This window comes from Nelumbo nucifera, chromosome 8, assembly GCF_055504915.1.
Source record: "Nelumbo nucifera cultivar China Antique chromosome 8, China Antique-T2T, whole genome shotgun sequence".
Lineage (NCBI taxonomy): Eukaryota > Viridiplantae > Streptophyta > Magnoliopsida > Proteales > Nelumbonaceae > Nelumbo > Nelumbo nucifera.
Window position 1 is genome coordinate 16,617,027 of NC_142656.1, and position 17,516 is coordinate 16,634,542.

General features: G+C 37.0%; 1 protein-coding gene and 1 long non-coding RNA gene across 6 annotated transcripts; one reads left to right on the forward strand and one right to left on the reverse strand.

Annotated features, from left to right (window-relative positions):
* Nucleotides 1-6,800: 6,800 nt before the first annotated feature.
* LOC104592535 (uncharacterized) lies at nucleotides 6,801-12,997 on the forward strand. Of its 5 annotated transcripts, XM_019196899.2 has the most exons (9): nucleotides 6,802-7,359; nucleotides 7,499-7,657; nucleotides 7,763-7,837; nucleotides 8,053-8,199; nucleotides 8,292-8,366; nucleotides 9,594-9,740; nucleotides 9,860-12,007; nucleotides 12,105-12,164; nucleotides 12,432-12,996. In XM_019196899.2, the coding sequence occupies exons 1-8, from the start codon at nucleotides 6,987-6,989 to the stop codon at nucleotides 12,119-12,121; spliced, it is 3,141 nt and encodes a 1,046-aa protein (XP_019052444.1). In that variant the 5' UTR covers nucleotides 6,802-6,986; the 3' UTR covers nucleotides 12,122-12,164; nucleotides 12,432-12,996. The 5 variants fall into 5 exon arrangements, with proteins under 5 accessions (XP_088749116.1, XP_019052444.1, XP_088749115.1 ...); XM_088892990.1 differs by lacking the exon at nucleotides 12,432-12,996 and having other exon boundaries at nucleotides 6,801-7,359; nucleotides 9,860-11,734; nucleotides 11,840-12,191; XM_088892989.1 differs by lacking the exon at nucleotides 12,105-12,164 and having other exon boundaries at nucleotides 12,432-12,997.
* A 424-nt stretch (nucleotides 12,998-13,421) lies between these two features.
* LOC148789654 (uncharacterized) lies at nucleotides 13,422-17,495 on the reverse strand. Its single transcript, XR_016079432.1, has 3 exons — nucleotides 16,026-17,495; nucleotides 15,865-15,924; nucleotides 13,422-15,736 (listed from the first exon to the last, which is right to left on the reverse strand). It is a non-coding gene; the product is annotated as an uncharacterized LOC148789654 (long non-coding RNA).
* Between the last annotated feature and the right edge of the window lie 21 nt (nucleotides 17,496-17,516).

The window sequence follows — 17,516 nt, forward strand, 5'->3', positions numbered from 1 at the left end:
TCTTGGTCAATGGGAACCAAAATCCCATTGACCAACTTTCTCCCTTCTCCAAATCCAAAAAAAGAACGCCCCTTAATGTATTCAGAGGTGGAAGGATTTTTTTTTTCTTTGTGTTTGGGTGGAATTTAATGGGAGGATGAGGGTGGTGTCCGTGGATGACTTTTAGGGTGATGGTTGATGCTTAATACAACCTCAACTGTTTCAAATTTCAAGTAAGGTTTCTTTTAAAATACAAATTTGCTCCTAAGGTTGTGTTTGGTTGCAATGCAAATAAATTCGCACTGATGCAAAACCATGGCAGTGCAAATGATTTGAGTGTAAATTCTGACTTATTTTTGTTTCAAATTTTAGCTTATTGTGTTTGATTGCAATACAAATGAAGTAAATTAAGACACAAAGCAGAATAAAGTAAAATCCAAAGCAAAAGTAAACAATAATTTGCATTTTTTACATTTGTACTAGTGCAAATAAATTTACACTGCAACCAAACACAGCCTTATATGAGATGAAGGGACAAATTCTGTCCAATGAAAATTCCAAAAAAAAAGACCCACTTGCATTTTTATAACAAAGGATCAGGCTTAATTTGGTCATTAAGAATAATTAATTATCAAACCGGACATTTTCTGTTGGTGGTAGGGGTGTCTATAGACCGGTTTTGGGTTGGACCCCATCCAAACCAAAATCAATTTGGATGGATTGGACAGACCAACAAGACATATTAAATTGGACCAGTCCAGACTTAAAGGTTCTTATTGGATTGGATTGGACTTGGTCCATCCATGATGAATTTATATTGGATTTGGTTGGATTGACCCAATATCTGGTCCATTGATAGAAGATAAGTATATAGGTATCAATGGACCAGGTTTGGTTTGGAACCAATTTAAATCAAAACGATTTTGAACAGATTGGATGATCCAGACATTGAATTGTACCGGTCCAAGATGGTCTAAGATATGGGTTGGATTGGACCTGGTCCATTTATAATGGACTCACATTGGACTGGACTTTGGTCCAGTCCAATTAACACCTCTACTGGTTACTAGAGGTGATCTGACAGAAGGTAAGTTTACAACAAAAATTCTTTGGCAGGGGGTCTGAGGTGGTTTTGAAAATTGAAAAATCCATTACTAGGCTTAGTCTCTCACTATTAGAGAATACTGCAAAGAGATAATATTTAGGTGGCTAAGATGTAACCAAGTTGTAATAATGCAGAGATAAGAGATGAGAAATTAAGATAGAATTAATTTGAGTCAAGATTATGGGTTTTATCTCGATTTGAGATTAATGCATTTCATTACTCTGTGTTTTGTTTGATGGAAAGAATAGGGAAGGAAGGGAAAGGTAGGGAAACCTTTACAAACCTTGTATAGGTTTTCTTACCTTTCCCTACTTTTTCCTCCAAACCAAACATAGCCTTTGTGAATCCACTCAAGTACAAGAGGGTCTAGATGTTAGAGTTTGTAGGCTAGCTCCACCATCCTCTTCACCATTTCAGCTTTAGGACATCTATTTAATTGACCGGGTCCAGGTCTAAGATTGTTTTCTGAGACTCAAAATCAATGTAGGAGCTGCTGAAGCCTAGACCCATAATTCAAGGATGACATTCATGTTGAAAAATAATAAAAAAGGCAGATGGAACTTATCGGTAATCACTTTCCAAACCAAGAACTTGCAGGAATGTGGTGTTGTAGAACCTCGAAACTGAAAAATTGTAGAGAGTAGGAGGGCTGAGTCGTGCCACTTGGTCACTCTCCTTAAAACCGCATTTGCCCTCTACGTAAAGCCGGGTGATCACAAATCGGTCGCCAAGATAAAATAACCCACAAGCCACTGGTAGGAGTGCACTCGCTTATCAGACCTCTATGAACCACAAAAGGTGATGCTTATATTTTACAGAGAAGACAAAGAAGAAGACTGTTGAAAATGTTGATGTGTGAAAACTGGGTTGACCAACACTCCTTTTATAGAGTGATCTCAGACCCAAATGGACATAGAGGTGTCCGTTTAGACAGGTGCCTCTTCAGAACAGTGCACCTGTTCGAAGAGACATAGAAAAGAAGAGACAAAATCTAAAGTTAAAAAATAAATTCAAAATTCAAAGAGACACAAAAACATTTAATTCGAAATTAAAAAAAAATTAATTTGGTTAAAAGCAAAATTGATTCAGTGCTTCATGCGCACGTACAAATACACACACACACCCACGCCCTTGCACACACAAGGACCTGACCTGGCCTGGCTCAGCTTACGCATGTGAAAAGCACCCCTAACCCCCCTCACATGCATGGGTTACTACCCATAAAGAGAACAAAGCTATAGATATATTCTACCTCCACTTCTTTCCAAAGCAATATGAGATAAGAAGTCTTCTCATGCATTCAAGAGTGGAAAGAGGAAAAGACAAAAGCAAGAGAGGGAGGAGAGAGATTCTTGAAATTTTGAATCTCCCTCCAACAGTTGTGTACCACACATATGAATCTCCTTTATTATGTGCTTGAAAGGGATAGAATCATAGAGATACAATTAGAAAGGAGACAACACCAAATGAAGTATATATGCTGATTGTGATTGTCAAACAGGTGATGTGGGCAGCAGGCCCACAACTGATCGGAGTAAATCATGCATGATGTTTGAGAACTATGCAGATAACGAGTTCACATCTGCACCCCACAAGGGGGTGCCCCACAACACATCCCCGCCGTGTATTGGGAACATCTCTCGATGATAGTACCAGAAATGATGATGTCATCATCAGGAGATGTTTCCAATACACAGCAGGGATATTCTATGGAATGTTGTGGGGCGCAGATCTGAACTCGCAGATAACGGGTAAACTGTTGTGAATTTGAGGTGCTGCCACCGGATGTTTGATAACGGTTGATGTTGTTGAATTGAGAATGACTTATTTCTGCATTTCCAGGCAGTCAAATTGGTTGACTTGGGAACTGTTTAGTTAACCAGTTCTGTTTCACCCCAAAACCGTTCTTGAGCCAAAAATCACTGATATGGTCAGCGAACAATCAATTCGAACAACGATTTTTGGCTTTTTTGTTTTAATTATTTATTTTTTAATTTTTTAAGTTAGAATAGACTGTCTATTTGAACCGAACGGTCAGACCATTCAACCCTGGAACCGGTGTTCAAAATGGTTCCATTTTCAATCTGATTTTTAAAACCTTAATTAAAATAATTAAATGATGAAATTTGCCAACTATAATAATTTATTCAACGTCAATTTCAATCATTTTATAGAGTGTTTTGTAATGGGAATAAAAAATTGGGTACTGTGATTTCAGCCACACCATACCTCCCTCCACGCCACAATAAAATGTATTGTAGACAAAAATCTGCACCACACACTGACATAGGTGTTCTGCAAGTAAAGTCGACACTATAATGATGGTTTTAGTTTTGAAGGAAATGAATAGGATGCAGGGGAAGAATAATAGGGGAAAGAGCTGAGAAAAGTAATTTTAAGGATTGGAAAAAGGGGATAAGATTAGAGCTGTAAGATAATAATCGGAGCATTGATATGTCTTGTTATAGATGCTCTCGTTTGTAATGTCAGGATCCCTCTTATTTATAATCAAAAAGAAAGAGACGGTTTTGCCAAGAATTCCAGAAAATTCGTTTATTAGTTACAATTTTAAATCCTTGGGCTGTTGATATAGTGGCACATGTCAAGCGGTAATTCCTAATTAGCTTTTATTCCATATTAGACAATGACCTTCTTAATAATTACAGGGTAATTAAATGTGTACAATTTATTTCGAAGTTTATTATTTAGTTATCAAAAATTAAATTAAAAAAAAAGAGTAATATGGGTCTTGCATCTCTGTAATTGGCAACCTATTCAAACCTATTTTATTTGCAATCAATTATTAATTTATGTTTTTTTAATTTGATTTAAGATATTAAATGAAATCTTATTGATAAATAATAACCACTTTATTTAGTATTTACTATTTGTCTAACAAATCTATTTTGAGTTATTTATTTTTAAAAGTTAAATTAAGTTTGTAATTAATAAAGTATTTTTTTGAAAAATAATCATTTAAAAACAAACGTGGGTTTATAGTATTCTTTTAAAAGGTCCCACCATTTGTATTTAATAGACTATGGATAAACATATGTTGAGTTAATAAATAATTGTCTATTGAGAATGTTTATGAGTGAAACTACCAATTTTTTGAAACTTATTTCTTGAATTAATAAGATGCCACATGTCTGAATGTTGATAGAGGACTATGGGCTTTAGCAACAACTTATCAAAAAATGCCACGTGTCTACCTTTTCAAAAAAAAAAATGAGAGTCACATGTCTGAATGGTGGGGGGTTGTAGCCTAGTAGTGGGTTGTGGGCTTTAGCACGAATTTCTTAGAAATTGCTACATGTCTAAATTTCCAGAAAACGAGAAGGCCACTTATTTGAATGATGATAGTGGATTGTGGGCTTTAACAACAACTTTTAAAATGCGTCATTTCTCAAGAGACCGACTATATCGTATTTAACCGCTTTTCCAAGTCACTTGTTCCCTATGCTTTTGATAAGGGGTAATTTAGTCCTCCGAATTACACCGTGACACATGGCATTCAAACGATACATCGGCACTAAGTAAGCAAACTAGCTCGGCAAATCAGCTTAAAACACCTCACCCAGGCCAACCTCTACTACCTCGATCGAGCCGAGCTAACAGGCCTCCCTACATATAGCGACCTACAAAGCGAGCTTGCTGACCTGTCCAGTAGATATGTTACCAGTTCGAGATCTTTGGAGCATTAATGCATCAATAGTTAGGCCGACCTACCGCATTGCACACATCAGTGTTAATCGGATGGACCGCAAACCCCGCACAAATTACGTAACAAACATAATAACTCACTTGACTAAGTAGAAATGACTCTGTGAGAACATGAGACCCGTTGTGAGAAGGCTCAGGTCACTCACTCCTATATAAAGCCCTCATTTCTACCAGTAAAGGTATGCGCAATTAAGCTCTCAAGCATTCTTATTCTCTAAAAAACTCTCAAGAACACTCTTTAACTTAAACATCGGAGTGTCCATCCTAGGTGAAAACAACAAAGACACTCTAATTTTGTCTCTCTTGCAAAATAAAGCAGTTCAACCAATTACAACTCAGCCTAGCACAACTCGGTCCATTGATAAGAAAATCATTAGATTCAGTGTCCAAATCATTAACATACGAGAACAACCAAATCATTCTACATCAATTTTGTCTTTAGTGAATACAATCCACGGACTCGGTTTTGGTACTTAGCGGGTTTTCAATTTGCTTGTTCTCTATGTCTTACCTTTAGCATGTGTGCTAGTGGACTCGCTTTTCTGGTACTGTCTAGAGGTGTAAATCGAGTCGGGCCGCCCATGGCCCGACATGACACGATAGCCCATGAACCATGCCAGGCCTAACACGATGGTTCGTACTGTGTTGGGCCTGGGGTTTGAAGTCCACGGGCTAGCATGGCACGACACGACCTATATATACTATTTATATGTATTATATTTATATATACATAATATTTATATATTTTATATATTTATATATATATATATGATATTATATAAATTATAATTATATAATAATATATAATATATAATATATTAATAAAATAAACATTTTTTTCAATTATATTATACTAATTTATTTAATTATTGTATATATAAACAATTGTATGTATCAAAATTCATATAAAATTAAAATTTTAAGTTTTTTTTAAATAAATAGACAAAAATAACTTTGGCCCGATTCATGGCCCAACTTGGACCAAGGCTTGGCCTACAAACCAGCTCAACCCACGATACAATATGGACCCACATGGGCCTAGGCCATGGGCTGTAATGGGCTGACTTTCAAAATTTTCACCGAGGAAGACAGCACGGCCCATAACGACCTGCGGGCCAGCACGACCAGTACTACCGTGGGGTTGTCTTTAAATCATGGCTTACTCTCTTTTGAAAAGTCCGTGAAATCGGTTGGTCTTATTGCGGCCCTCAGTCCATGGTGTTATTTAAGTCTGATCCCCTAACACATCCCACACCCTATGTTATGTTATGTTTTGAATCCTATGTATTTCATATACATGATGTGAGAGAATTTACACTATCAATTAATAGTATTATCTTTTTGTTTTTTAAGAAAAATACAAATTAATTTAATGTATGATCAATTTAATCATGAATAATACGGATTAATAAAAAAAATTATTGAATGAATTGAAAACATTAATAATTATTAAAAATTAAAATAATATAAAAATATAAAATATATACATAAGAGAACTAATATTAATAATAAATAATTAATAAAATTAAATATAAGACAAATAATTTAAAAATATTATTTGAATTTATAATAAATAAAATAAAATTAATTAATTATCATTTAAAATATTTGAAAGAGAAGAAGAGGACAAGTGTCGGGGAGATATTTTTGAGGGTGGTATAATCCGAATGATAGTGTGATTCGGACCACACCACTCTATAACCAAACGCATTAAAGTGGTGTGATGAGATCATGATTCATGAGAGTGCAAATGCAATTAAAAATCGAATAATTGGATAATAAGATCCACATAAAAATCGAATAGAATTCAAATCACCCATATCCAATGGATCGAATCAAATCTACGGTTAAAGATATCGGATCAGATTCGGATATATCGAATCCGATCTGAATCCGTTTGCATCCTCTGTGTCGTGATTCGAAACCCACCATCTCGTGGGTCGACTACTACACCACAGTACTGATTACCGAACGTCATTTAAAGTCTGTCTCAGCCTCTCATCTCAGGCCGCAGGTTTTGACTGTGGCTGTGAGACTGTGAGCGACTTGGAGAGGAGAAAATGGACAGAAGAAAGGAACTTGAAGTAGCCTGGTTGATCCACCGTTTCCCAAGACCTCTCATTTTTATAAATCAGAGAATGGGAATTGATCAAACAGCTCAAATCTTTGTGTGGAAAACATGGAGCCTCCTTGGATGACATGGTCTTGGATTTCATTGGTCTTGATTGTTCAGCTTCGTGGGTATTGGGGATGCATGGAAGAGGAGAGAATGGCTCTTTTAGAATTCAAGTCTTCTTTCAATGCGACTGGTTATATTGGTGGTGATTTTCTTCCATCTTGGATTGATGATAAAGGAAGTAATTGCTGTACTTGGGAGGGAGTCATATGTAGCCCTACTACTGGACGAATCACTCAGCTCTTCCTCAATGATCTAAGGAACATGAATCTTGGTCCAACTCCCTGGCATCTGAATACCACCCTGTTTCTTCCTTTTGAAGAGCTCCTACATCTGGATTTATCTGGTATATTTAATGGTTGCTTCAGGAATGAAGGTATCTAATGTCTATTCAATTATTATCCCTTCTCGGGTCCAAATTAACCCATTCAATTCTTTATTATTTTTTATTTGTTTGGTGGAGTCTATTTTCTGCTGAATATGATTTGATGCATGAGTTTACTTTAAACATTTAGGCGTCAGAGGAAGAGTGGCTGGACTAAAGAAGCTACAAGTCTTAAATTTGAGTGATAATCAATTGAACAACAGCATCCTGCCATTTTTGGGTGCTCTCACATCCCTGGAGACTCTCTCTCTTCGCTCTAATGAGTTGGAAGGTTCCTTTCCTCTCCAAGGTGTGCATATGCTTTTGTTTCTATGAAAATGAGCATTTATACGTAGGTTCTCTTGCACACTATTTTCTTACCTTGAAAATAAATGGCACGGCTGGGAATTTGCAGAGTTAGTCCAGTTGAGGAACTTGAAAATTTTGGATTTAAATGAAAATCGACTCAATGGCTCCCTACCCATTCAAGGTAACCTAACTCATCTCTGTAATTAGTATACAATTTGATTATTTGCTACGCTCTTGAGCTTGATTTGATTATTCAGTTGATTTTCCAAGACCCTCCAATTCTACTGGAGTGATGGTTACAATTATTCATCTTTATAAATAGCACAACGTTTCAAGTGTGCCCATGATGTGGTCTTCCGGTAAGTTGATCATGATGTGTTCGAATATATTCCTCAGGTTACGAGAGATTGATCAAGCTAAAGCGTTTGGATTTAAGTCGAAATCATTTCGACAAAAGCATCCTAAAGTTTTTAGGTGCATTACCATCCCTCAATACCTTATCTCTGGAAAACAATGGCATGGAGGGATCACTATCTGCCCACGGTATGTCTATCTGATGAGACTTTTTGTGATCAATTTTTTCGTTATTCCCTTTGCCCTGATTCTTTTTCATTCTGTTTCTTATTTGGGCACAGAGCTAGCCAACCTGAGCAATTTAGTGGTTCTTAATTTGAGTGGGAACCAACTTAATGGCACGCTGCCCATCCAAGGTATGTCCATTTTTACTCTCGTTATAGTTTAAGAAGCAGTCTTCATTATCAAGTCTCTAGGAAAGTAGGATGCAAAAGGCACACCATAACTGAACAACAGAGTGAAAATACCTAGCCCCTTTAGAAACTGACTGACTGTAGAACAGCAATTCACCTTTTTCTTTTTTGGCTTAATGAGTAGGCCGTCCCACAAATCCATCCAACCCTGGCGAAGGTGGGCTTCTGTCCAATGTTCCAAGTCTCTGCTACAACTAGCCAGAGATCTCATACACTTGGGCGGTGTTTGATTTGATAGAAAATAAGAGAGAAAGTTGAGGGAAAGTTATTAGGCTATGTTGTTGATAAAAAGTAGGAAAAAAAGAGAAAGTAGCAAATGACACCAAACTTTGTGGTGGTTAAAAAGCTCCATTCAAGAATACATGTCAATATGTCATAGGTTGGGTGACCAACAGAATCAATCAGATCCAAGATCCACTTGCTGCAAACCCATATTTACCAATTTTGGAATACTACATAAGAGGATTCATGTTACTTGATAAGTTAAAAGCATCCCAGAAATGGAGAACCTATAGAATACCATTACCCAAAAGCTAAAAACAAGAAAAGAAAAGAAAAGAAAAGGGCCACCTATGAACATCACAACTCCAATATGGACAGATCTCAATAAGCAATGTGGACGTGAAACCATTACTTGCATGGGCCCCCTCTGGATCTAATCAGTGTTTTCAAATTATGATTGAATTGACCAATCAGACCGGTTAATATATCAACTGGCTAGGTTTTCGAGTTAGTTTAACCCCTTAATTATTTACTTGCAAAAAAAGTTGACTTTGTCAATGACCCAATGACCTGGCTGGTAAAATTGAACCATTTGACTTGGTCAACAGGTCATAAGTGAAACATTAGTTCTCTTTTTCTGTATTTTTTAATGTACTTTTATCCATTTGTGTTATTCATAAGTCTCAGTTTTTAATTTTTTGATTGATATGATGAATATGTAACATTAGGGACTTGCCATTTTTTTGCAAATTTTCTGTCTTTTTCTGCATTTTATCTACTTTTTATAATTTTATTATTTGATTTATGGTATCATGGGTTTATCCATTTCTCTTGGATGATTAAACCACTGACCTTCCACCATAGGGAAAAGCTATTCCATTTACAGGTTGTTAAAACATTGGATCTCACACCCTTTTTTACTATTGTTTTTTCTTTTCTATTTCTTAGGGTTGGTCGCACTTAGAAAGTTGGAGATTCTTGATCTGAGTTATAACTCATTCACTTGGAGTATCCCGCCATCAATAGGGAATCTTTCCAGTCTTAAGGCTTTATCTTTTGCATACAATAGACTTAATGGCTCCCTCCCCATCCAAGGTAAAATTGATACTCGCTGTCATATTTCATTTCGGGTATAAAAAACATAAATAACCAAATGTATGGTTAAATCATACATATGCCACAATCAACTTAGATTCATTACTACCTTTGTGCAGGTCTGTGTAAACTGAAGAGCCTCCAAGAGTTGGTTCTTGGTGGAAATAGCTTCGAAGGAGTCATTCCTTCATGTCTAAGCAATTTGACATCTCTTAGAATGTTAGATCTTTCTGAGAATCAATTAAGAGGGAGCATTCCTTCCTCTCTAATAACTAGCCTTACATCCCTCGAGTATATATCTCTAGAAAATAATAATTTCGAAGGTGCATTTTGGTTTGGCTCATTTGCTAATAGCTCCAGACTTGAAGTGGTTAAACTATCGAGTGGTGGCAACAAATTGGAGGTGCAAACTGAATATCCATCTTGGGTTCCATCTTTTCAGTTGAAGGTTCTTGTTTTGACAAACTGCAACCTAAATAAGCCCGCAGGAATTATTCCGAAATTTCTCTCTCTACAGTATGACTTGAGAGAAATTGATCTCTCGCACAACAGTCTAAGGGGAAATCTTCCTTCTTGGTTGCTTCATAACAAGACAAAGTTAGAACTTCTAAATGTGCAAAACAATTCATTAACAGGCCACCTCAATCTAACTTCAAGACTTTCTCTGAATATTTCATGGTTATTTATCTCTGAAAATCATTTTCATGGTCAACTTCCAGCTAATATTGGTGAGGTTCTTCCGAACTTGGAAGTTCTACATGCCTCACAAAATAATTTTGAAGGAAGTATTCCATCATCAATTGGAGAGATGAGAAATTTATTCACCTTGGATTTGTCCAACAATAATTTTTCAGGGGAAATACCAGAGCAGTTGGCCATAGGCTGTCAGTCATTGGTTTCTTTGAAGCTATCAAACAACAAATTACAGGGCCAAATATTCCCCAATCTCTCTAATCTGACCAATTTGGTGAGGTTAGATTTGGATAGCAATCACTTCTCTGGAAATGCCATAAATGGAGTATACCAGAACTTTCTACTTGGAAGCCTTGATATAAGCAACAACTACATATCAGGTAGGATTCCAAGTTGGATTGGAAACCTTACAGGTTTGGATATACTTGTCATGAGTGATAATCTTTTCGAAGGCCACATCCCAACAGAATTGGGTAGTCTAAAGCTACTTTCCGTTTTAGATCTTTCTGGTAACTTTCTTTCTGGCCCCATTCCATTATCATCGGATTTATCAGTTTTAAGATTTATTCATTTGGGAAGAAATCGATTTAAAGGATCACTACCAATTGGTCTACTCAACAGCTCCTCATCTCTACTTACATTGGACATTGGGAATAACAACTTGTCTGGACAAATTCCAAATTGGATTGGCGAGTTTTCTGAGCTAAGAATTCTTTTGTTAAAGGGGAATAATTTGCAGGGTCCAATTCCTCGTCAGTTGTGTCAATTGAAGCAGACAAGGATTATGGATCTTTCAAATAACACCTTTTCTGGGTCAATACCTAAATGCTTCAGTAACATCCCATTCGGGAGGTCAGAATTAAGTGAATTCATGTTTGACCCAATTGCTACTGGGACTGCATATTTTTTGCAGCCGTATAAATATGGAAGTTTTGTAGAAGGAACCAGAGATGGCAATGGTGTAGAGATCAGTTACAAGACACAAGAAGAAGTAGAGTTCATGACAAAGCGCAGGTCTAACTCTTATGAGGATAGCATTCTTAATTTTATGTCTGGATTGGATCTGTCATTCAATCACTTAACAGGTGACGTCCCACCTGAGATGGGAAACCTAAATGAAATTCTTGCTTTAAACTTATCACACAATCAACTTTCTGGATCAATCCCGAAATCCTTCTCCAATTTGACGAAAGTAGAGAGCTTAGACCTTTCCCACAACAACTTGAGCGGACAGATTCCTTCAGAGCTGACAGAGCTATCATTTTTGGCAATCTTCTCCGTGGCTTACAACAATTTATCGGGTAAGACCCCAGACATGAAGGCACAATTTGCAACATTTGACATCGGCTGCTATGAGGGAAACCTTTTTCTCTGTGGGCCTCCATTACTAAAGAGCTGCACCACAGGTGTAGAATCAAAGGTTGCTCCAGCAACATATTTGGATGATGGCATGGACTTGGTCTCTTTCCATGCAAGCTTTGCAGTTTCGTACATCATGTGCCTATTGGTTCTCGCATTTATTCTCTACATCAATCCTTACTGGCGCAAAATCTGGTTTGGACTCATTGAAGCAGGTATTTATTCATTTTATGATTTTGTATTTACCACTACTCACAAGCTCTCTTTTCATCGAAGAACATAACTAGCTAACAGTGGAATCCTTTGGAAAAGCTAGGAAAGCTCGTTAAGGCAACTTGTTTGATTGTAATTTCTTATGCGCTCCAGTTTTGGGTAAGTAATAGGAATCTCAATCTTTTAACACTGGGTGAAGCAGTCTATCAACTGTTTTTTTTTTAGGAGAATAACAAAGTTGTATTAATTATGAGAATAAAGAGAGTTGTACAAAGAAAGAGAGCCCAGAAATTCAGGGCACAGAATTGCTGCTATACAAGGTTGTTCTATAAGCACCGCCTGTAGCCAAACTGTCTGGCTACAGAAAATGAACTGTTACATGTTAAAATTCATAAAGCATCATTCTAAACCATAAGATAATTGCAGGATATATACACTTGAAAGATGGCATAAGCAACCCAACCATACTTGATTGGAATTGAGAAGAGAAGGCTCAAAAATCTCAAAGTAAGCCACTGGGCTGGATCTAGGACTAGGATTCATTTGTTGCTTCCACAACTCCAGAGAGGATACTTATTTGATGGTGGTTCAACATCTTTTCTAATACTTGGGACACATGGCGATTGAAGGAAGGCCATGCACCTTATTGCAGGTTGCAGCTATGATGAGGGCACCCCCATTGTTTGTTGGGCCAAACGTCCATGCAATTTGTGACCCATAATAACAGTAGCACAGTAAAGTCACAATCTGAACAGATCAACAGACTGGGTTAATTATATACAGGTCTCAGGCCCACAAGGCCACATCTTGCACAAAGTGAGAAGTGAGAAGTTTGAAATTGTGATCACATCACCCAATCCAGATTCCATATCCCCCATGCATGTAATGCGCATCAGCGCATGGTAAATCTACCAAGAAAAAGACTATCAAAGCCCAGTCTATCTTCCTTTGTAGATTAAACAGACTATCACGATATTTTCTTTCAACACTATTAGGAACAGAAATAACAAAAACACAACAGAATGGAGAAGGCAACACTTGCTGAGCAGTGAGCACAATACGCAATCGGTGTGTGAAGTTTGTCTCGAAACTATGCTCAATTGAGCCTTTGTCTACTTGTTTGTTTTGGATATATAATTAGGCATTTGGAAAGCCAAGGGTCTGACTCCATCAAAACTCTTACTAATGCATCCTAATTTGACAGCTCGTTAAAGATGGAGAGGCTGCGGACAAACTGGAGAATGTTTTATTTTCCTATTAAATAGAGTTTGCCAAAGAATTTTGGCTCTGTTCGGTGTAATAGTCATTGCCAGGCCTTATCTTACTGAGCCATGGTAGCGCCAGCTCCATTTTGTCACCAATTGTTGAGCTCCAACCTGATTTTTGCCCAATGAAACCTTGTGTTGTGTGGTCTTTACTGTTTAATAGAGATGGGCTCACCCAAATGGTCAACCAACGTCCCAATTTCCAGTTCCACCATTTAAACCTCAAATTTTCCAATGGCCGCCCCGTAGTTGAGTTGGCTCTTCGTGGTTTGGCCATTAGGCCTCATGTGCGTGCTGCCCTGTCACTGTTTAACAATCCAAAATTGTTAGATGCCAAGAATATCCTCAAATACCCCTCTATCACTGTTTAACAATCCAGTAGCAGCTAGGGTTTCAGCACCAATCACCCAGTAGTTGAGATGGTCACTTGGCACCCATCTAACTGGAAGGTGCAGAATCAAACCCATGGAACAACAGGCTCTCCATGGTATTTATTGCCAGTGGGCCAGGCTTCACATGCATCCTAGTCCCCACCACCAACTCATCTGTAGTTTGTTATGTGTAGTGTGTATCTCCAAGAAGGTTTTCAGTTTTTAATCAATTTGTAATATCCAAATTTATTGGAATGGAAGCTTTTTTGGTAACACCCAAATTTGTTAGAAATTCCTAACTTCCTCACCAAGAACAAAAATTATTTCTATGAAACTTATCCTTCCAAAAACTTTGTTATTCTCCAAGAAATATTTTATTCTTTATTCAATCTGTAACCAATGTTTTAAAATGTGGAGGCGTTCTACTACTTAGAGGCGTGAGGCGTAGTTCAGAACGCAAGAGGCATAAGCATTCTTAAGAGGAGGGGGGTTAGGAGGAGGATGAAGAGGAAGGAGGATCTCATTTTTTCTTTATTTTTAATAAAAATCTTTTATATTAAAAAGAATAAAAATGCATAACATTAGTTGAAAGGGGGGTGTCTTGTCGAAGCAGATACCATGAAAATGCATAACATTTGCGGCAGTACAGATGCCATTATGATTATATAAAACCATGACCAGGAGGCAAATGCAACATAAATTAGATGTTAAAGTGACAGTCTGGTTTGCAACCAGCTTCCCTATCCATGTTTCACTTTAAGTACTACCAAGTATTAAGATTTTTAAATGGGCCAGGAATGTAGCAATTGAAGAAAAAACCACTTATTGTTCAGTTAAAAAAAAAAAAAAAAACAATGAGAGAGTACTATGATCTACAAGCTTGTGGCTTGCAACATTCCTTTTCAGGTCAAAATATCATGTACTATATTACATATGGCTCCATTTCAGGTGTATGCAGTGGATACCTCGACCACCTAGAATCTAAGGGCAAGCGGCAAGTACCTTGTATAACGAAGACATTGGCCACAAGATGTCCAAGTGAGGTCCTTCTGGCTGAAATTTTTGCACATCTCCTCTAAGCATGGTTTAAAGTTTAAACCACATCTTTTGACCAGAGAAAAAGACAGTTTTAATGATGTAAGAAAACACCATTTTCCTCAGAGGACGCCATCATGTTAAGATTAATTCAAAATTCAACCAGGGATCTGAATAAAATATGCTCATAATGAACATGAGAGATGAAATCATTTGAAGGAATGCTAATAGTTACAATAAGAAACGAGTTGAATAAATACAACACCATATGCTACAGCCATGAACATTTAATGATGAAGGGTAACGAAGCTTATGATCGATTGGTAATAGCACCAAATTAAGGAAATTTCCCTGAAAGAAGAAACACCATCAATTGAAATTGGTAATTGTCTCTGTATCATTGTTTTACCTTTAATATCTTGAAATATTTGCTCCAAGTTCGAGGCATTAGAGAAGTCAATGCATAAAGGACAGGCACAGGGGGGTCTCATTTATCTTGTTCTCTCTGTTCCAAGCGGTTTGCATGAAAAACATGAACACAAACTAAAACTGCCACAACAGAGAGGTCAGAAGATGACAATGAGCTTCCCAAGCCACAGGATTTATGTTTCAGAAGCTTAAAACATAACCCACATACTCTCCTAATTACATCAATGGATATCGAATCCATTACCAAAGGACTTGACCTTATTACTTGAGGCCCTGGAAAACCTCTCTCAAACCAAAAGAAAAGGAAATGGGAAAACAACATACGAAATTGTAAGAGGATGGTTTTAAACATGCATGCATGCTACCCAACTTCATAGAGTATCTCTCATTTATGGTAGAAGTACTCTTGCAAAGTGAGATAAATCTATCAGGCATCAGCATGGCTACTTGTGTTCCACCAAGAGTAGTGATGATCATATTTGTTTAGTGAACGTCTCAAAAGCACTGAGCGACTGAGAGATATTAATGGTATTGACAAGTGACGGATGAGTGTTTAGCTTCATCATAGAACTATCTATGGTAGAGGATTTGCAGAACCAGAATCAACTAAAGGAAAAGTTGAAGAAGACTTCTGCAGAGAGAAACAAATCATTTAGGGGGAGAAGTAACACTATACAAAAGCTCAATCCATAACCAATGAAGTTTGAGACAAAGGGACAATTGGGACTAATAATGAAGAGATAAAACAAAGAAAGGAACCTCTTCTGCCTCTTCTGACAACGAATCCATTCCAATTTCCAAGAGAGCATGGCATGATGTCTGCAAGTTTCAGACAAAAAAGCTATTTGGTTATTCTGATAGAGTAATGTAAGGTGCAGTTACCATATGATTAACTACATAACACAGAAAAAGAAAAAGACCTATTGACGAGTTAGTGAACCAGTGAACGGTTGATTTCCATCATCAGCCAGCCGATCAAAACTCATCCCTGCAGACTCTGAAACCATTCTCTTTCAACACCTCTTCTGGTGTTAATGTTAAGTTTGCTCGACCGCTTTCCGAATCGGTAATTGGGTATTTGCTTCCCAAACGGAGTACTCTAGAAAGATGGGCGTCTTCTCAACCCAAATGCAAGGTCTCAAGGAACAGCCAGAACTGCAACGTGTAATCCATATTTCAGTTCATCTGAACTAATCTCGATTGCTCATTTATCCTTCTTCAAGGTATTATTTGTCCTATTCTCCGCTTTTTACGAACTTTATACGACTGTTATAACTCTTCTTCAGAACCCCATATCAATATTTTTCTCATATACTTCAGAACCCCATATCAAATAAATTCAGCGCAGTTTCATCGAAACACATCTCTTTTTCAAGAAGCCAATGTTATATTAGAGACTTGCTTCGAGTCACTTCGGGTCGCTGTAGGAGCAACCGATCTGTAATTCAATTTGATAACGTCTGTATTTTACCTTTCGGAATTACCCCAAATATAATGGATTGAATTCTTTCAATAGTTCTAGTTCTGTTTTGATTTTTGGGCCCTGTTCGTTTTTCGGTAAGTTATTTATTCATGTAAATACAGTTATTTGGGTAAATTTTTCTTGAAAAACACTTATTCGGGTAAGTGCATTTACCCATATTCTTTTATTTCTCATGTAAATAAGGCAATGACCATTTTAGCCATAAAAATCCATTATTAAAAAGGGCATTTTTATCCCATTCAAGTATTGGCAACTTCCACTTAGGTGGAAAAGTTATTTATCCACCATATAGGTATCACTTATCCGGGTAAGTATTACTCAGGAAAATAAATTTTCCCTGATCTTCACATAAATCTAAAAAAAGAACATGGGCTTTTTAGTCAATGGGAACCAAAATCCCATTGACCAACTTTCCCCCTCTCAAAATCTGAAAAAAGAACAGGAAAATAAATTTTCCCTGATCCTCATATAAATCTAAAAAAAGAACATGGGATTTTTAGTCAATGGGAACCAAAATCTCATTGACCAACTTTCCCCCTCTCAAAATCTGAAAAAAGAACACCCCCTTGAGTTCAGTGTATGTATTTTTCATCTGTTTGTCGTTTTCTCCTAGGCTCAATTTAGAAGGAGCACAAATACAAATAAACCTTGCATTTTGCATTATTTTGTATGTATTCGAACTGTACATGTTTATATTTGTACTCCTTCCAAACTGAGCCTAGAGAAATTTTGTTTTTTGTTTTTGAACACCATGGTGACTACTTGGACAAATACTAACTTTGTCTCATTCTTCACAATTCGTCCAACTTATAGGACACAAGTTTTGACTTTTAAATCACTGAAAAAGAGACTAACTTGACAGGAGAAATGAATTTGAAGTTGCCTGATTGACCCACTGTTTTACCAAGACCTCTCATTATTATAAATC

What these genes read in the sequence shown, in the direction of transcription:
- LOC104592535 (XM_010251955.3), top strand. Translation starts at nt 6,987, where the DNA reads ATGGAGCCTCCTTGGATGACATGGTCTTGGATTTCATTGGTCTTGATT. An exon ending in AGGTTCCTTTCCTCTCCAAG is followed by an intron (nt 7,658 to 7,762) that starts GTGTGCATATGC and finishes GGGAATTTGCAG; the next exon opens with AGTTAGTCCAGTTGAGGAAC. An exon ending in TGGCTCCCTCCCCATCCAAG is followed by an intron (nt 9,741 to 9,859) that starts GTAAAATTGATA and finishes ACCTTTGTGCAG; the next exon opens with GTCTGTGTAAACTGAAGAGC.